Consider the following 20929-nt stretch of genomic DNA (forward strand, 5'->3'; position numbering starts at 1 on the left):
TCTCTTTACATTCTTTTTAAGAGTATTTAGTTTGGGGGCACCTGGGTGGCTCAGTGGGTTAAGCGTCCAACTCTTGATTTTGGCTCAGGTCATGATTTCACAGTTCACAGGATCAAGCCTGGCCTCAGGCTCTGTGCTGTCAGTGTGAAACGTGGTTGGGATTTTCTCTATTATCTCTCTCCCCCTCATCCCCATGCTCTTGCTCTCTCAAAATAGATAAATAAATAAACATTAAAAAATCAGTTTTACCTCATGGATCATAGCAATAATAACTATCTTAAAGCCACTGTCTTATAATTCCAACATCTATATCATCTCAGGGTAGGCATCTGTAGATTGGCTTTTCCCTTGAGAATTGATCAGATTTTCCTGTTTCTTTTGCATGATTAGCAATTTTGGATTGTACCAAATGTCCAACATTTTGGTTACATTGTGAGACTCTAAAAACTCTTAAAAATCCCCAGAGAATGTTTATTTTGTTTGAGAAGGTGATCAACTCTTTTAGGGTTAGATAGGAAGTTCTGTCTTGCCTTTTGTGGGCCATGGTTCTTATGTCCGTTCCATTTCAAAGCTGTGTACTACTCAGGTGTTAGTCTAAAACTTGGATGGTGATTTATATTGTAAGTGAGTTCTCAAAGCCTTTGCTGTTTCTTTCTCTTTGTTACATGTATGTGAACCTCAGAGGTGAGACCAGGACATGTGTCCATTTATAATCAGAATTAGGAGATTTTCTTATTCAGCTTTCTCCTCTACAGTCTCCCCAACTTTTGAGCTCTCAGGGACCCTTTCCCCCAGTCCTCTGGCTATAAAGTCAGGATATCTGTCAAAGTTTTAGCTTATCACAGTCAGCTAGTCTATATAGGTTGGGATGTTCACAGGTAAAGCAAAAGAAAGATAAAAATATATAGTGGGAATTCTCCCCCATCTTTAGACCACAGGGGTCCTGGTTTCCAGTTCCCGTGGCAGAGACAGGCTGTTTTTTGGAATCTTTAGGTGACTGTGCCACCACCATCACTGCCACAGTGGCAGTTCAGCTTTGCGCTGCAATTGGCTTCAGGGTAGGGCTAGGAGAGGAAAAAAAGGGGGACTGAGGGAGATTCTTTTCATGCTTTGTAGCTTACAGGAGTCCACTTCTCCAGTTCTGAAACTAAAAAAGGAGTTTCTCCTAGTTTTTGTTGTTCTTGTCCATAGTTCTGCAACTTGGCCCACTCTTGAGTCACCATCAGGAGATAAAGAATGAATAAAATCCAGAAATTCACCACCATACTGGTTGTTCTTTAAGCTTTGATTTCCCTCCCCAATATGTCTGTTGTTTACTTGCAGAATCTTCACTTAGTTGCTTTTTGTATTTAGGACTTTTAGTTCTGTTTAGATGTGAGAGAGATGTCTCATAGTGAACTTACATTTTGGCTGCTGCTGGAAGCTTTGGTCATAAGGAGTTATGACATACCCCCAAGTAACAGATAATGCCTGAACCAGAATGGATGTGGGAAGGGAAGGGAAGAGAAAACAGGAGAACCACTACTGAACTAGGGCTTAGCAACTGTCTGAGAAAGCTTCAGTTTACTTTACTATTACCAAACATGCTACAATACAATTCATATGAATATTTTAGCCTTACAAATAATCTATTAATACAAATGAGCACTAGAAGTCCTCTGACCTGTAGCTAAGGAAGTTATACATTTGGGGATATACATAAGTTTTATTCTTGAGTAAATTTTCCTATACAAATAATGCTATACATGCTAGTGCTATATTTTCATATGTGCATCATTATAATGTTAGTGTGCTATTCTTCAGTATGTGTACACTGGGCTAAAAAGACTCTTGTGAGTTGACTCAGAAATCTAACCAACTAAAATATTATTTTTATGAATGCATCCTGATATCCAGTTTTTTAAAGTTTTAATTTTTTTATTTGGAGAGAGAGAGCATGCGCATGAGCAGGGGAGGAGCAGAGAGAGGGACAGAGAAAATCCCAGGCATGTTCCATGCTGTCAGTGAGAAGCCCGATGCAGGGCTCAAACCAATGAACTGTGAGATCATGACCTGAGATGAAATCAAGAGTCGGATACTTAACCAACTGAGCCACCCAGACACCCCCTGATATCCAATTTTTTAAAAATGTTAATCATTATCAAAATAATACATGTACATAATTTAAAGTCATATACTATAAGGTTTATAATAACAAATAGCAGAACTCTTCTTTAGCCATTACATTCTTTATTACTGTACCTCCAAAGCCACCTTAATTATATACATGACAATTATTACCGCTCTCCATTTATTTCTCATCTAACTTTTCTTGAGGCATTTAAACTTCTTTTTCTATATGTTGTATATACACTACTTCCTGATTTTTAAAAATTCATTGACGATTTAGTTTTCTTATAATACACACACTCTTACATATAAACACACTTTCCCCCATCCTTCCAATAAGTATAAAACCATTCTACAGTCTGTTTATAATTTAGTTATTATAACTTGCAAAGCCATATAGTGTACTGTAATTACATTTCCTTTCTTTTACAATATTTTGTTTTCCCAGGAATTAAGAATTGCCTCCTTTTGTTGTACTTTTCCCTCCCTCTCTCAGTTTTCAATGTTTTTACAGCCTCCCAAACTTTCTTAACAAAAAACTATAAATGTCCCAATAGATTCAAAGTATTAGCTGTAAAGTTTTTCCTGGATACCCTTCCTGAAGCCCTTTATTCTTATACTTTAATTTAAACTGACTGATCTTTAGTTGCACAGGGTTCATTATGGGATTCCTTTTTACCACTGTTGTTAGAATTCCTTTACCTCCATCCAGTGTTTGGATTCCCTTTTTCTTGAATGGTTTATGTATCAGTCACAGCAGGCCAAATTATGCTTCAGTAACAAATGACCCCCAAATCTCAATGGTTTACAATGATAAAGATTTATTTCATATACACATTACATGTCCATCATGGGTCACTTTTACCTCTGTGCCATTTTATCCTCACTCTAGGATCCAGGCTGACAGAGCAGCCTCTGCATAGAACATTGCTGGTCATCAGAAGGAAAAGAGACATGGTGAATCATGAACCTGTTCTTAAAGTATCTGCTCAGAAGTGACACAAGCCACTTCTATCCACATTTTACTGGCCAAAGCAATTCATATAGCCATACTTGAGTTCAACAGGGTCACTACATATCCTCCAGGATGGTGGGTCATAGGGGTAAGAACCAAATCATGTAGTCAAGTCTGACACCAACAGAGCAGAGATATATAAACTTTTGCAGGAAAGCAAAGTTAATAACTGTGAATAGTAAAGCTATCATAGCATATCTTCCTCTTTCTTGTTTATTTCATCTTTTATGTGAAATGCATCCCCTGCCCTTGTGGATTTATGTCTTTTTGATTTCTTTGTTGTTATTTCAATAGTTATAGGAGAACCATAGGAATGTGTTCAACATGCCATGTCATCTACTAACCAATTAGTTTAAAAGGGCACTGCTAGGACATGGCATGTTTGAAAGAGGAGGACTGCCCATATATTATCTTTTTCATTTAGTGTACCATTTTCCATTATTTATATCAGTTTTTATCAGATCCTACAAATGTCAATAAAGGATTTGAACTGTGTTTCTTTCTGAATACAAAACTACCCAATATGGTAAATTCCCTTAAAACTGAGGAGGAGGTTCTAAAACAACTTTGATCTTAAATATCTTGATTTTGCTTTTATCATTTTCTCTAAGCTCCAGGCTTATGTCTGCAATGAAATCAAGCAGCTCAAAAGAATCTTGTTCTAATCTTGTAGCCACACACAATGATACATTCAACATGTTGGTCTAACTCTGAAATCTACCTGCCAGTGCTGTCTCTAATGTATCTTAGATATTACGATATATTTGGGAAAATACAGTCTTTTTTAGGTGTACGATGGAAAACACAGTAAATGGTTGCTAAAGGATTATAATATAAAAGAAATGGTCAAATTCAGCTTTTTGATACATTATTTTTATTTGATTTTCTCCTTTCTAATAGCTGAGATACAAGAGATTCTCAACTTAAAAAAAATGTTGGGGGCGCCTGGGTGGCTCAGTCAGTTAAACATCAGACTCTTGGTTTTGGCTTAGGCCCTGATCTCATGGTTCGTGGGATCAAGCCCCATGTCCAGCTCTGTGTTGACATTGCAGAGCCTGTTTGGGATTCTCTCTTCCTCTCTCTCTGCCCCTCCCCCACTCACTCTTGCTCACTCTCAAAATAGAAAAAACTATAACAAAAACACCTTGTCTTTTATTTATATATTTTCATATTTGTATAGCAATACTGGTTTTATTTTCCTAAAGTCTTTCTTTCTCTAGTAACAGAAAGCTATTCAGAAATGGTAATTAAAAGGCATTGAAGGTCACCTGATTTGTTGTATTGGCTTTAGGTCAGTGACTAGATTTTACCAGTCACTGCTCTGTCAGCTTTTTTTTTTTTTTTTTTTTTTTTAATTTACATCCAAGTTAGTGAGCATATAGTGCAATAATGATTTCAGGAGTAGAACTCAGTGATTCATCCTCTAGATATAACACCCAGTACTCATCCCAACAAGTGTCTTCTTTAATGCCCCTTGCCCATTTAGCCCATCCCTCACCCAAAACCCCTCCAGCAGCCTTCAGTTTGCTCTTTGTATTTAAGTCTCTTATGTTTTGTCCTCCTCCCTGTTTTTATATTACTTTTGTTTCTCTTCCCTCATGTTCATCTGTTTTGTACCTTAATTCCACATATGAGTGAAGTCATATGATATATATATTTTTTACATTTATTTATTTTTGAGAGAGAGAGCACAAATGGGGGAGGGGCAGACAGAGAAGGAGACACTGAATCCAAAGCAGGCTCTAGTCTCCCAGCTGTCAACACAGAGGTCAACACGGGGCTAGAACTCACAAACCATGAGATCATGACCTGAGCTAAAGTCAGATGCTTAACCCACTGAGCTACCCAAGCACCCCCATATGATATTTGTCTTTTTCTAATTTCGCTTAGCATAATACACTCTAGTTTCATCCACATTGTTGCAAATGGCAAGATTTTATTCTTTTTGATTGCTGAGTAATATTCCATTACACACACACACACACACACACACACACACACACACACACACACACACCACATCTTCTTTATCCATTCATCAGTTGATGGACATTTGGGTTCTTTCCATACTTTGGCTATTGTCAATATCAATGCTATAAAATAAACATTGGGGTGCATGTACCGCTTTGAAACAGCACACCTAGATCCTCTGGATAACTGCTGGGTCAAAGGGTAGTTCTATTTTTAATTTTTTGAGGAACCTCCATACTGTTTTCCAGAGTGGTTGCACCAGTTAGCATTCCTACCAGCAATGCAAAAGTGTTCCTCCTTCTCAGCATCTTTGCCGACATCTGTTGCTGCCTGAGTTGTTAATTTTAGCCATTCTGACAAGCGTGAGGTGGTACCTCATTGTGGGTTTGATTTGTATTTCCCTGATGATGAGTGATATTGAGCACTTTTTCATATATCTGTTAGCCATCTGGATGTCTTCTTTGGAAAAGTGTCTATTCATGTCTTTTGCCCATTTCTTCACTGGATTATTTGGTTTTTGGGTGTTGTGTTTGAGAAGTTCTTTATAGAGTTTGGATACTAACATTTATCTGATATGTCGTTTGCAAATATCTTCTCCCATTCTCTTGGTTGCCTTTAGTTTTGCTGATTGTTACCTTCACTGTGAAGAAGATTTGTCTTGATGAGGTCCTAATAGTTCATTTTTGCTTTTGTTTCCCTTGCCTCTGGAGATCTGTTGAGTAAGAAGTTGCTGAGGCCAAGATCAAAGAGGGTTTTGCCTGCTTTCTCCTCTAAGATTTTGATGGCTCCCTGTCTTACGTTTAGATCTTTCATCCATTTTGAGTTTATTTTTGTGTATGGCATAAGAAAATGGTCCAGGTTCATTCTTCTGCATGATGCTGTCCAGTTTTCCCAACCCCATTTGCTGAAGAGACTGTCTTTATTCCCATTGGGTATTCTTTCCTGCTTTGTCAAAGATTAGTTGGCCATATGTTTGTGGGTACATTTCTGGGTTTTCTATTCTGTTCCATTGATGTATGTATCTGTTTTTGTGCCAGTACTATACTGTCTTGATGATTATAGCTTTGTAATACATCTTGAAGTCAGGAATTGTGATGCCTCCAGCCTTGAAAAACCTTGCTTTTTAAACTTTGAAGTATAAAATAAAAAGATTAAGTATTTCTTAAAAGGTAAGCTTTGCTCAAATGCATCACTGATATGTTAGTGCTTTCACTGCTTGGTCCTAGGCTTTTGAAGTTAGGCTTTCTCAGTTCAAATGTTATTTCCATCTCAAAACTGTCATGGATCCTGATAAATTACTAAATCTCTTGAATCTCAGTCTCCTCAATTTTAAACAATAAAAGAATTTCCAAGAAAAAGTCATAAGAGTCATATAACCCATTTAAAGCCTTGACATGGTACTTGGCAGACAGCAAATACTCAGTAAATGTTTGTGGAAGAAATGAATTTCAGTCCGTAATTAACAGCTGTCTTATTTACTTTTAAAGCTTATATAGGTCAAGCCTTATTATAACGAAGTTTAAAAGCTATAAATCCTTTACTATAATAAAACCATATTATTTCGTGTTTGGTCAAAATTCAAAGTTGCTTATTTATTAAACATCTTTTCTTATTAACTGAAGAAACTTTAAGATTTTTACTTCATTTTGCTCTTCTAAATTCATCCAATTCAAGGCAGGGTTAATTGTCTCCCTATGTACCATTTTTTTTTTTTTTAATTTAATGAATCTAAAACACTCCAAGAGAAAACTCACCACAAACCTAAATCAACTTTACCTGCTGAAATGTCCAAACATGGCCTGTGACACACCTAGACCACAGTGAAATGCCAAGACCATACAGAGAAGATTCTTGATTACACAGGTCTTGGGGGATATAGAGTCTTAAAAACCATTCTTGAGTGAAGCTGGGTTCATTGTTCAAAGGACAATCTATATGACAGCAGAGAATATGTAAACCATATGCAATCATTACATAGAGTATTTGAATTCAGAAACATTTGAGAGGTATCTGAGACTCTGAAAGCACCTGGGGTAAACTCTTCTGTGAACCTTTGATGTCAGAGACTGAAAAGGCTTTTACAAATGAACAAAAACCAAAGACTACGGCTGCAAAGGCAATTAGTACCAGATATTAAGGAGAAAATAAAAAGCAAATAAACCCAGAAAGGTAAACAGATCCATTCCCTACCATTCTTTGTTGTTTAACCGATTTCATTTCTTTCTTATGGAAATTTATTAGAAATATTTTGTTATGCATCCCAAAGGCTGCCTTCAATTTGCATTCGTGTTTAATAGTGCAGAGAACAGTACAGGTGATGTAGAAAAAGCAAAAAAAAAAAAAAAAAAAAACAAACAAAAGCAGAATTTATGGGTTTCTGTCAGGTCTGTCATCTCATTGAGCCTCACTTTTCTCATCTGGTGAAAATGTCTACCCTACAAAATTGTGATTACAAAATATGGTAAAATAAATGAAAATGCCTAGAACAGTGCTGTTCAATGGAAATATAAGATAAACCACAAATGTGAGCCACATATGTAATATTAAATAAAAAATTAAAAGCAGGTGAAATTAATTTTAATAGTATATTTTATTTAACTCAATAATTCAAAATATTATCATTTCAAAAGGTAAATCAATATAAAATTATTAATGAGATTTTTTTTACATTCTTTTTTGATAGTAAGTCTTTGCAAATCTGTGTGTATTTTATACTCACAGCACAGCTCAATTCAGACTGGCCACATGTCCAGTGCTCCATGGCTGCTTGCAGCTTGGGGAGACCCTACTAGAGAGCAGAGGCAGCTTGGGGCGACCCTACTATAAAGCCACGGCAAAGCTTAATAGGTTTATTATATCCGAACAGTATTTCTTGTTAGATAAACCCTGTGGGACTTAGGAAAGCTGTTTTTTAAATCAACCACATTAAAGAGAATTTGTATTTTTATATTTTTGACATAGTATGTGATATATAATACATAATACTGTGATAAGAATTTAAAATAAAATACCATCTATACTGACTAGACCAAGTATTTATCCCAAGTAAGAGCAATCAAAAAGGATTATTATAAATCACTAAAGTCATTTATATTTATTTTTGTGGTTATTTTATTAGGATTTGAATTGTATATTAATTTGGCATAGAATCTAATAATCTAAAAAAATAAAACCTGACAGAACTATAAGCATACAAATAATTCAAATACCTATAAGCTACAATGGACTTAACTACACTCCCACCAAAGAAATAGGAGTAAAGAACAAAATTTTCCCTATATTACTATTTTTTTTACTTCACAGGACTTACCATTGGTAAGTCATGTTACAGTTTTAATGGCTTTTTTTCTCATAAGAATTTAACTGTATTCTCTAAATAATAGATGACCACCTTTCATGACAACTTACTTATATGTGAATTTAAGTTAAAATACTATATTTCAAAACAATTCACTGAAGTTAAAACATTAAATATTATTTGCATTACATTCATTATTAAAATTACACTGAAGAGTATACAGTCAGCAACTTCTTGTACCTTGACCTCAAAAGCAAGGTGGCAAACATATGGAAAACATTTCCTAACTGCAAAGTCTTTCTGCAAGTTACGCAAAGCACAGATCATGTGCATGCACATTCAATTTATATTTAAGGATGCTCTCATTTTCTGTGTATGGAGATGTTCCTGCAGTTTATATACTTTTCATCATTCTTCTCTGGGCTGCCCAATAGTTCAACACAAATGGTCAGATAAGATATAAGAGTAAAATGGAGAGAGAATATCGGATAGGTCATTGCTACCTCATTTCAAATCAGACAAGGCCTAGTTAGTTATCTAATACTACAAAGTGTTATGTAACGTTGAACATTATAAAGTGTTATGAAATTCGTAATGAGCAAAACTCTTTTGGCTTTGGTTTTTCATTTACTATATGTTCAAAAGATGGCAATTCTAGAATATAGGCCCTCTCCCTCAAACATCCTGTCAGGATGTTCAGTCAAAAGTGATACATAAGGAAAAAGTGCCACTAGCTGAATCACTAATTCTGCATCTGTACACTGCCTATGTGCCTGTCCCTCTATAGTCTCCTGACCAAGAATTCACCTCACCTAGCCCTGCTCAGGCTTAAAATCTCCAGTGGGTTCTACTACAAAGTGGTCTAGCTGCAAAAGACAGGGTTCAAATACTTCCATCATCATATCACATTGTTTTCATTTAAACTTTCTCAAGGAAGAAGATATTCCCTCTCAACGGGACATGCATTTCCCAAGCTAACTGATGCTGATACTAAACACAAACACAAACACATCCACTGTACAATTTAAAACACTTGGCCAAACTGCAGAAATAAAACTACCAAATGCATTAAGAAAGACTCACATCTGGCATTTCTGTAGAGAAGGAAAGGGTCCTGGAGCTGGAAATCCAGGTCTTTAGTAATGGGTTCTGTCCTGTTTTCCATGCTCAACCTATTCATAATGGTGAACCCATGCTTTGGAGAAGCAGACCTAAAAATCACAAGGGGTGGGGAGGATATCAAAAGACAAGTTATTCAACAGAAGTACACTTTTAGTAGAACTAGTATTTGAATTTCTCTCAACCTTTTTGCATATGTATATATATATATACAGCTTTGTGCAAGCAGACTGTACACATACAAAGCAATGATTCTTTTTAAGGTTTCTTTTTTTTAATGTTTATTTATTTATTTTGAGAGGGAGAGAGAGTGAGAGAAACAGAGTGAGAGACAGAGAGAGAGAGAGCTAGCAGGGGAGAGGAGCAGAGAGAGAGAGAGAGAGAGAGAGAGAGAGAGAGAGAGAGAGAGAGAATTCTAAGCAGGTTCCATGCTCAGCACGGAGCCCGATGTGGGGTTCGATCCCATGACCTGAGCCAAAATCAAGAGTCAGACACATAACCAACTGAGTCACCCAGGTGCTCCTAAAGCAATGATTCTTTACTATTGACTAATAGAATTAATGTACTAATTTATGCACCACTTCATATGTAACACATACAGCATGACTGCCATTGCTGTTCCTTTGGCAAAATCAAGTCCTACTCATTTAGCTATGTGTGTAGAGATATCTTGTTTCCCTATCTAGGTTGTAAATTCCTTTAAGGCAGGAATATTAACCACTTTAAAAAATTACAGACACACTTTTGAAGAATCTTGATAGTTAATAGAGAATGTACATCACAATCATTATGAAGAAATTTTTCATAGAAAATGTTAGTGTCGGTTTGAAATTTAGAGAAATGATGCCACTCACTCTGGTCAACAAACTCGTAAAGAGATTCAGTACAATTAAAACATTACAGAAGTAAGCAAACAGCTTCACAGATAAACTAGTATAAAAGTTTTTCTCCATAAAAATGTGGCATTTAGTGATTTTTATTTTTTGTTTCATTGAATAAACTGTCAGTGCCTACTCTCTGTCAGGCAGAAAGAGCCCAAATTTTACACCAAGTAGAACTCTACCAACTACATGTGCATTTGTCTACTCTTGGGTGACAGCCATATAGTAATCCAACTGTGCAACTTCTGGTGACAAATGAAACACCAAATGCTTCTATGCTGAAAATGAAGCAAGCAGAATTCATTTATTTACTTGAAACTAGGGCAGCAGGGTAACAAACCCACAGAAATGTTGTGAGCAATAGGAAGGAAAGGTGTTCATGTTTTAATTTTATTTCACCTTAGCCATTTAATGCTAATAAAGAAGTAAAATAAAACTACAGTACCACCTACAGAATTTTCTTTTGAGACTTCCAATTTTAAAGTTGATGGAAGGCAATCATTGTGTAACTTATTTTACAAAGAGGTAAAGCAGAGGTGGGCATATAACCAATACTAGAAATAATCATTACAATCATTTCAACTTAAATTCTCAAAGTATGAAAACTGAGTTCCAGAGATCTCTGACAGAGGGTCCTTTGGAAGTGTCAAGCTCAAAAATCACCAGTGGGTGTCTCTATGAACTCTCTATCACAGAAAGCAAGCCATGGGAGGAAATAAAGAAATAATTTTTTAAGTGTTTTAGGTGTTTTTATACAGAATCAGAATTTGATTCTTCAAGTATTTCATTATCACAATAGGACCTCACCTCTGTAATAGTATGGTTATTATATCATCTCATAATTTATAAAATAGGCTCAGGGGATAAATGTGCCAGTTGCTTTAAAGCAATATCCGTAACAGAAGTCAAAATATTATCACCAGCAGCTCCATTACCTGTACTAAACACTCCCTTCTGACTTTTATGAGCTTTCTGTCATTCTCTACTGAGAAAAGACCTCAACATGCTAGAATCTGACATCTATCTGGTCGGCAGGGGGGAGTGGAGGGGGGTTGGTGCACCTCCCCCCTAGTGGGGGAGGAGAGGAGAGAGATGGGAGAAGCTCCTATTGTTGAGGAGTTAGATTTGGGGAAGAGATTAAGGAACAGGGAAAGAGTTGTTTCTCAACTTAATGGTTTAAGTGACAGCTCCATTTGGAACTCAGAGTATATTAAGAAATACTTGAGAATGCAAAACCCACATTTTTGGGGGGTACAAAAAGGTATAATTTGTTAATCTTCTGCAGACAAGAGAGAGAGAGAGAGAGACCCTACTAAAAATCCCTAAAATAAATCATTAATGTATATGAACACATCTTTTCTTTCACTTTTCAAAAGATTAATACATGTGAAAAATGAATGAGAATGTGTCGTTTGTGTGCTTAGCATATATCAGAGTTCAACCGTTTGGTTTTCTTTCCACACTTCAGAATTCTCAAGAGTAATCTACACTCTACTGAAGACACTCACTTGGTGGTATGCTCTGGTACTGTGGAATGTAAACTGAAATAGCCAACGGCTCTTGGGCACTCCCACTTTTCTGAAACCTTGAAGAAACTGGACCTCCTCCTTACCTCGTTCATCCATTCCTTTGTTTCCGCTCCCACTATGGCCTCCGCCTGCACCTGCACCTGCACACTCTTCCACCATTCCTGCATGGTGCCCGCATCTGGCCTCTGTACCATTCTCATTTTGCTTGTATTTGTACGGCTGGCTCTTCTCCATCTCTCTGGGGCCCTAAAACTTGACCATTAGCTTTTGTCACTTTCCTGTCCTTCAGAGAACACTCATTCTCTCATGGCTTCAATGACCAAATTAAGGCAGATAACTCCAAACTCTGTATCTCCATCCCTGACCGGGACCGGGCATCTCCACCTGAATGCCCTGCTATCATTCCAAAATCGTTATTTCAAAATAAAATTATTTTCAGCCCAGATTCTCGACCTCCTGTCTTTCCATTCTGCTCCTGGTTCTGTCAGTTTTTCAGTCTTCCCTTTCAAAACTTCCATTTTTTAAATTTATTTAAAAAATTTCATCACTCCTTCTATATGTGCAATGTTTCAAGAAATCTTCTCCAGCTCCACTCCTACCATTTTAGTCCCTCCCCTCCTCATCTCATATCTACTCCACTGCAATAATCTGTCCAATGTCCTAACTCCAACTTCTTCTGGAATCAGTGCATCTTCATAATGCTAATGTACTGACTTACCCCACACATTTTGCCAGAACTATTATTTCCCTGGTCATAAACCTTCAAGGACTCCCTACTGCTAAGAAAATAAATGTCAAAATCCATAGTCTGACATTCTAAGCCAGCAAAATCTCTTCACCCTCACTGTCTCCTAACTAACATAAACCAGTAAAAACTCTCTGCAGCCAAAAGTCATTTTCCTTACTGTTCCTTCACCACACTGGGTTCTATGCCTCGGCTTCCAAAATTCTTCCTGTTGAGACAGCCCTTCCCTCTCTTCTATGCAAGTCAAGTACTACCTTATTCCTAAGGCCTACTTGAGACTCACCAATTCTAAAATGCCTTCCAGAATCACAGCAGCCCATTCATTGCTTATAACCTATCAACTGGCCGTGAGGATAGGCTATCTGTATTGGGGTTTATGTTTATTTGGGGGTATCTTTAAATGTGAATGTGTAAAAAATATATACTTGCGTGTGTGTTTCTGTGTGTGTGTGTGTGTGCATTTTCTATCTCCCCAGTGAAACTGTTTGCTCTTGGGGCACCTGGGTGGCTTAGTTGGTTAAGCGCCTGACTTTGGCTCAGGTCATAATCTTATGGTTTGTGAGTTTGAGGCCAGTGTCAGGCTCTCTGCTGTTAGTGCTGAGCCTGCTTCAGGTCCTGTCTCCCCTCTCCCAGCTTGTGCTGTTTCTCTCTCTCAAAAATAGATACTTAGGGGCACCTGGGTGGCTCAGTCGGTTGAGCGTCTGACTTCAGCTCAGGTCATGATCTCATGGTCTGTGAGTTCGAGCCCCGCAGCATGCTCTGTGCTGACAGCTCGGAGCCTGGAGCCTGCTTCAGATTCTGTGTCTCCCTCTCTCTCTATCCCTCCCCTGCTCACGCTCTGTCTCTCTCTCTGTCAAAAATAAACATTAAAAAAAAAATTAAAAAAAAATATACTTAATATATAAATATCAAAAAAAAAAAAAGAAACTTTGCTCTAAGAGGGTTTGTACTAGGCCTTTGTATTTTATCTTTGTCCTCCCACTGACAATGATGGGCCTCAGCTATGACATTTTATGTGAATAAGACATTTAGCTATTAAGACAATATACATACTACATGTATCTGTATGCATAATGATGTTAACAATTTCTGATACATATGACAAAAAACTTGAGTTTATTAAATCTATCCTGAAACACATTCTATTAACTATATAATGGAAGACTCAAAGACATCTTTAATTTTGGTGCATATTTCTTTAAAGAGTCAAAGGCGGGTGTGTGGTGAGGTGACCAATAAAACCTTTTTCCAAATAATGATTAAATAATCTGATATTCTTAATAGTGTACTTCTCTCCTTGCCAATGCATTATATTCAAGGACCTTGTACCATTAATTTGAATTAAAGGATAAATACTTAATACTATTTTTAAAAGAATGCAAAGGGGCACCTGGCTGGCTTAGTCGGTTAAGCATCCAGCTCTTGATTTCAGCTCAGGTCATGATCTCATGGTTTAGTGAGTTCAAGCCCCACATTGGGGTCTGCACAGGCAGTGCTTAGAATTCTCTCTCCGTCTCTCTCTGCCCCTTCCCCACTCATGTTGTCTCTGTCTCTCTTTAAATAAATAAACTTAAAAAAAAAAAAAAAAAAATATATATATATATATATATATATATATATATATATATATATATATATAAAAGAACATCAAGATTTAAGTTTGTCTGTATTGGAGTTTAAGTTACATTCTGCAATTAGTATTCCTCACATGTTACCAGGTGACATTACTCAGTATTCTCTTCTTTATATCAACTAATAACTTCAAACTAAGATTCAGGTTTTTTTCTTCTTTTTGAAATAAAACTACATTTGAGGAAGAGGGACACAATGGAGTCAACATATTCTTTCAAAGACTGTCAGTTTCTTTGTAAAAGTAAAATTTTCTTACCTTGTGTAAACAAATAAAGTTCCTTCCACATCAGTCTTTTCCTAAAAAAAAAAAAACCACAGAAAAATATATATATTTTCTTCATTAATAGTAACTTTCACAGAAGCTAGAGAACATTCCATTTCAAGTAGGGCCAATCTATGTAATATTCCTAGGACAAGGAGGAAAGCAGTACTGCCTCAGCCTGGCAGTAGCCCTGCTGATTCGACATCGGGAAGCATCCATTCTCCTTTTGTCATTTACAAAATAAACCGTCATTATCTCTTTTCACCAAAGACAGGGACAGCAACACACCTCTGGCTAAAACAATACAAAAATTTGCTCCATGGATTTCATTTGAAAGAGGAGACTAAAAGTGTGCTGCCTTCTCTATCCTGTGAGCGGAGTATATGGCAAGCTGCGCAAATCACTCATGTCTGCCTTTCATTACGCTTCTATTTTCTGGGTTCATTATCTCTTGCCATATCCTGTCACCTAGGAGAGCAGATGATCTGCCAATAATAACTCTACTTTGACTACAACATAGAAGAGTGGAACAATGCTGTAGTTTTCAGAAAAATTAATCACCAACATGGTGTGGAATATTTAGAGTCTAGTTTGGATCTTTGAAATCAAGTTAGAAACATTGCTAGGCTAGGACTCAAGAAATGTCACAGAAACTGGTTAAGTGGTAAAGTTAAAGTGATCAACTCATTTCAGTTCATTTGGAAAGGCTCTCTTCCATCTCTCTGAAGACAGGGGCCCAGGCCATGATGAAAATGTTCATCAATATAATGCATAATAAGTTTTAACAGAAAACAAGTTATAATTCAGAATTTCAAAGGCACTTTTGTTATTTACATGTTTTAGTTTCAGCATTCCATTTAACCTAATATTTTATTATTAATCTCTATTATCAAAATCATTTGAAATTTAAGTACACTGTAGTTGTAGGAGAAATATACTCTTTAAGAACAAGGGTATATAATATCAAGTGGTAATTTTTTAAAGATATATTTTTAAATAATCTCCACACCCAACATGGGACTCAAACTTGCAACCCTGAGAATAAGAGTCACATGTTCTACCGACTGAGCCAGCCAGTGCCTTACATGCCTTTTTTAAAGGCACATAAGGGGTGCCTGGGTGGCTCAGTTGGTTGGGCGTCCGACTTCGGCTCAGGTCATGATCCCGTGGTCTGTGAGTTTGAGCCCCGCGTCGGGTTCTGTGCTGACAGCTCAGAGCCTGGAGCGTGTTTCAGATTCTGTGTCTCCCTCTCTCTCTCTCACCCTCCCCTGTTCATGCTCTGTCTCTCTCTGTCTCAAAAATAAATAAACGTTAAAAAAAATTAATTTAAGAATAATTTGTAAATATTGGGGCACCTGGGTGGCTCAATCGGTTAAGCATCTGACTTTGCTTCAGGTCATGATCCCTGGTTAGTGAGTTCGAGCCCCGCATCGGGCTCTGTGTGGACAGCTCAGAGCCTGGAGCCTGTTTCAGATTCTCTGTGTGTGTGTGTGTCTCTCTCTCTCTTTGCCCCTTCCTCACTCACACTCTGTCTGTCTCTCAAAAATAAACATTAAAAAAAAAAAAAAAAGAAGTAGAGATTAAATTTTTGGATTATTACATTTATAAGAAACTGAAATTGAGATATGTACTGGTGAAGAAACGAGACTAAGAGCCTATATGTATTGCTAGGGGCACTTGCTGCAAGGCCAAAACACTTTTCTGTCTTCCAGTATTTGACCTTGGACTGTTTCATCTTAGTGATCCAAACCAGTCTGTTTCTATGGATCGGTACACATAAAGCTAAAAGTTTTTGACTTGTTTCCTTTCTTCCTCCATGAAATAGTAATAGAAATTACCTTTTCTTAAAAAAAATAAAAATAAAAAATACTTTAATGCCCAATTTTAGTTTTGAAAATCCAGAATCAGAAATATAAAAGGCATGTTTCTTCTGAAATTATTCTCCAACTGGTAATAAGCAATTTTTTTTATTCCACATATAAGTGAAATCATATGGTATTGGTTATTTCTTCCTCTGACTTATTTCACTTAGAATAGGGTCCTCAAGGTAATGGACCCCCCTCTTGATAAAGTGTTAAAGAATTTGTGGCCATCTTCAATTGCAACAGGTCCTTAAAAAGTTAGAAATTCTCTGTGAATGGCTAGGGGCCATACTTCCACACCCCAATACCACCAGTCTGGTCTCCCTGTATAATGAACATCATCAGGCAACAGCTTTGGAGTTTTCCTTGGGATCCAGACCCAAGTAACTAGGTAAGTCTGCACCAAACAAAATCCACTGTGTCCACTGCCCACCATGAGCACTGTCATCACCATTGAATTAAAGTGTATAAGGGATTTCTTAAATCTTGATTATGAATACTCAGAGTAGGGTTCTTTCCAGGTCATACTGGGCTAGCTACTTTATTCTTTATTCTTAGCTAGTTTCTCCACTGAAAAGATAGAACCAGTCTATACCACTCAGATCTTGATGGAAAACACATATTTTTTTGAAAAACATATTTTAAGTGCTCTGTTACAACTGGATAAAAAGGACTTTGTTAATGTAAATTCTGATCTATCATAGCTGAACAGCTCTAATTCATGCGTGCATTTTCCTGGTGCCTCCAGAGTTATCCAAGGGTAACCAGATTTTTTTCCCCCCCTGGGCAAAGCCCAGGGTTGAGGTTCTGGGGTATAGTTAGAACAAGATTTTATTAGGTCCTCCTTAGCTCCTCCAGGCAAGGAGGACTTCTATGTTAAATCATTAGTTTATAGTTCTGGGGAATTTTAGCTAAAATTTTAAAAGTACAATTTAATGGTTTAATATTACACTTCATTATAAAATCTAACATGTATTAAAAAAACTAAGCAGTTCAAAATTTAAAATAATAAAATGGAATATAAAACAGTGCTAGCTGGCAAATTATTGGGACTTGGCATAGTATTTGGCACTTTTGAAACAACCCAAAGCAATCTCTGCATTTCTGATTATCTATGTTAATATAATGAAAAAGTAGGTCTCCATTTATCCTCATAAATCGTCTCTCTCAGTCATGCATGTAGCACCTAAGTCAACTGTGAAGCTTTTAACAAATAGCAAATGCCTGGACTTCACACCCAGAGATTTTGATCTGGCAGGTTACACCATTTAAAACTCCAAGTGATTTCGATACACAGAAAACTTAGAAAACCACTAGCTAGAAACAAGAGGACAAAAGTCACTCTGAAGCAATTTCTCAAACTCAGCACTTTCAACATCTGGGGCCAGATAAATCTTTGTCACAGGGGCTTGTCCTGTGTGCAGGGTATTTAGCAGCAGCTCTTGCCTCCATCCTTTGGATGCCAGCAACAAGTTCCCTGGAGACAAAGTCAAAACTAGTTACAAACCACTGCTGAGGACTGACATGAAAATAAATAAGGTTATACTCTTCAACTGACACATAGGGATTTGGGGGGAGCAGTCTTTCCAGATAGTGGGAAGTAGTTCCAGCTCTAAAATTCCCATCCCAGTTATGACATAATCTTTCTTTTTTTTAATTTTTTTTTTCAACGTTTTTTATTTATTTTTGGGACAGAGAGAGACAGAGCATGAACGGGGGAGGGGCAGAGAGAGAGAGAGACACAGAATCGGAAACAGGCTCCAGGCTCCGAGCCATCAGCCCAGAGCCTGACGCGAGGCTCGAACTCACGGACAGTGAGATCGTAACCTGGCTGAAGTCGGACGCTTAACCGACTGCGCCACCCAGGCGGCCCGACATAATCTTTCTTAATCCTTCCTTCAAGTACCTCATTTTCTATCTACCCTTTATTACTAATACCTCCTGCTCTGAATGCCTGAAGTCATTCTTCATCTATTACAGTGTAGTAAGAATTCTCCTCTGTTACATCCCATCTGCTTTCTTGCATATACTTTCACCTCCAATCTCAAGACTGTTCGTTAAACTTTTATTAGGTTTATATTCAAAAGGGTCCCATCCTGAGGCCAAGTGATGGCATATGGAGAGAGTGGTGACAAACCATTTACCCTCAGCAACTGCTCTGCATCTGAACTAGGTCTCTTTTTTCCGGCTACCACAGCCTTGAAGATCAGTACTTTGAAAGAATGACCTTTTACTGAATGAAATATGCCCCATCTGAAGGCAACAAGTCCAGGAAGCAGGAAAACATAACTCCTGTAAATAACGCACTGTGACACTTCTGCCTTTTGATGAGGCTTTAGAAGGACTTCACTGGCTATCTAATAAACCTCTGTAACTATTTTAACAGGTATCTATCATACAGATCCTGTCAAAAGCCTACATAGGGGACAATTGTTTTCCATGATTAATGTTCTCCTCTACATGTTAACAATATCTCAAGATTCTCCAGACTCTACTCCCACTGTTCAGTCAGTTCACAGGACTATACATCCTCTGTCCTTATCTACTACAAAATTACCTTGACAGAATTAACACATTATGCCTTCGGCCTTTTTTTTTTTTTTTTTTTTTTTTTACTAGAGCAGTATAATAGCAATACAGGTATAGAATATCCTTGTATTTTTTCTAAATTGTCATTGATGAAATTATCCAGTACATTGCTTAATGTCCTTTAAATAAAGACCCAGGTGACAAATTCTCCTGAAAATTAGGAAGAAATAACCTCTCTCCTGACCAAGTGGCATACTTTCTATTACAGAGCAATGAATATTAAAGAGCTCTCCCATTTTCCTTTTTTGCATGATTACTAGGAGTACAGACCTAAATTCCTTGCTCCATTCCAGTAAATTTCCTCAGTTAAGAACTTCAGGCAAAGCTATTCTCTTCTCCCCCATTTTTGGGTCTCCTTTTTAATCTTTTTACTTTTGTTAATGATTTTCAGGTGAATTTTTATTACAGACTGCTCAAGATCCACACTAGAGATAAGGAGGCTATGTACATTTACAAATGCAAATGTTAAAAAATATGTGAATTTGTTCAATATGCATGTTTTCCTTGCTTGAATTTTGATGTCTTGGAGAATACATTTAAAAAATCACCTGAAATCCATTAATCTAGGCCTTATTCTTTATACTGTTTTCTAACTTATTTAAAAATGATGGATGGCTATATAATGGATGGATTAATATTATTTGGGACAAAAATCAATACGAGGAAAAGAGAAAAATCACATCTCTATATTCAAGTGGGTGGGTTACAGAATCACACGCAGTAATTCCTGCAACAGGACACAAGTGTCTTGTGCTCCTACCCCATTCTAATTGTGAGGAAAATTAAATTTCATCCTACTGCTATTTACTGGGGTTTTGCTTTGAAAAGTGCACTAAATAATTCAGCTCCCAAACGGACTCAGATTTTAAACCCATTTTGGTCTTGGTAGGCTGTGGTGTAATGATTATCCCAAGAGCGTCAGCCTCCTTCGAAGTGTTAGACCCAGCCCCATTTTGTCCTTGATCTCCCGATGCTTGCTCTTTTCTTGGTGTATTCCCTGAGTTCACAACTTCTACCAAGGCTTCACTTCTCTTCGTCCCACCTAAGACAGATGTTCCAGAACCAGAACTCGGTTTGCCCATCCGTCCCCTAACTCTGCCTCCCCTACAGCCACGTTTTACTGTAACAGAACCCTGCTTTACTTTCTCGTAGTACATCAGTCTTCCGGCCTCGAAACATCAGGGCCCCCTCCTTCCTTCAGCTCTCAGGGTCCCGTCCCTGATCGGTCTGGTCTCCCCACGTGGGGTATCGTAGATATTTAAGTCTTTTCCCCAACTTCAGGTGGCTTCTCAGAGCGGCCTCCCTCTCCCCCAAAACCTTCGGCCCAGGAGTCCAACTGCCACAGCTTCGGCCTCAGGCCGCGATCCACCACCATCCACCTCCATCCACCTCCAGGGCGTCAGCGTCTGGTCCCCCTCACCGGGTTCTGGAGCCCCGAGTCTGACCACCCCGTCCCCACCCTATCCCTGCCTGCACGGCCCCGTCGCGTCCGCACGCACCCACTCGTTGGCCCGATGGCCGAAAGTGTACAGAGCCACCTGGCTGGCTACGTCCACGATGCGGTTGATATAGGGGTCGTGGCGCTGCAGGGCCGCCAGGCTGATGTCGCGCCCCTTTCCCACCAGGCCGCCCGCTGCCACGGCCGCCATCTTCCCTCCCTCCCCGACATCAACCCCGAGCTGTCGGAAGCCACTCTCAATAGATCGCAGAACGAGCGAGCCACCTTGCAACCGAAAACACGCGGCGACCGCAAGTCCAGGGAGGCCTTCCTTCTCCAGCCATGCCCCCACCTCCTGTGACGGACGCAAGACATTACTAATCGATGGCCGCACTCCCGCCGGCGACGATCGTTGCCACTGGCAACGGCAAGCCCAGGCTGGAGGTCTGAATCCTGTACCCCCTCCCCAAGAGCTGTTT

General features: G+C 38.2%; 2 protein-coding genes across 36 annotated transcripts in view; one reads left to right on the top strand and one right to left on the bottom strand.

The window, feature by feature from the left end:
- DCP1B (decapping mRNA 1B) overlaps positions 1–20661 on the bottom strand; it is a 59007-nt gene extending 38346 nt beyond the window's left edge. For both annotated transcript variants that reach the window (XM_058744230.1, XM_058744229.1), the window contains exons 1-3: positions 20512–20661; positions 14556–14596; positions 9477–9604 (exon numbers count right to left, since the gene is read on the bottom strand). In XM_058744230.1, coding sequence (XP_058600213.1) covers positions 9477–9604; positions 14556–14596; positions 20512–20661 — 319 coding nt within the window. The remainder of the gene's footprint in view (positions 1–9476; positions 9605–14555; positions 14597–20511) is intronic.
- Positions 1–20929, top strand: part of CACNA1C (calcium voltage-gated channel subunit alpha1 C) — a 752159-nt gene that overhangs the window by 17360 nt on the left and 713870 nt on the right. The gene's annotated exons all lie outside the window — the stretch shown is intronic.

The sequence above is a fragment of the Neofelis nebulosa genome, chromosome 8 (genome assembly GCF_028018385.1).
Source record: "Neofelis nebulosa isolate mNeoNeb1 chromosome 8, mNeoNeb1.pri, whole genome shotgun sequence".
NCBI lineage: Eukaryota > Metazoa > Chordata > Mammalia > Carnivora > Felidae > Neofelis > Neofelis nebulosa.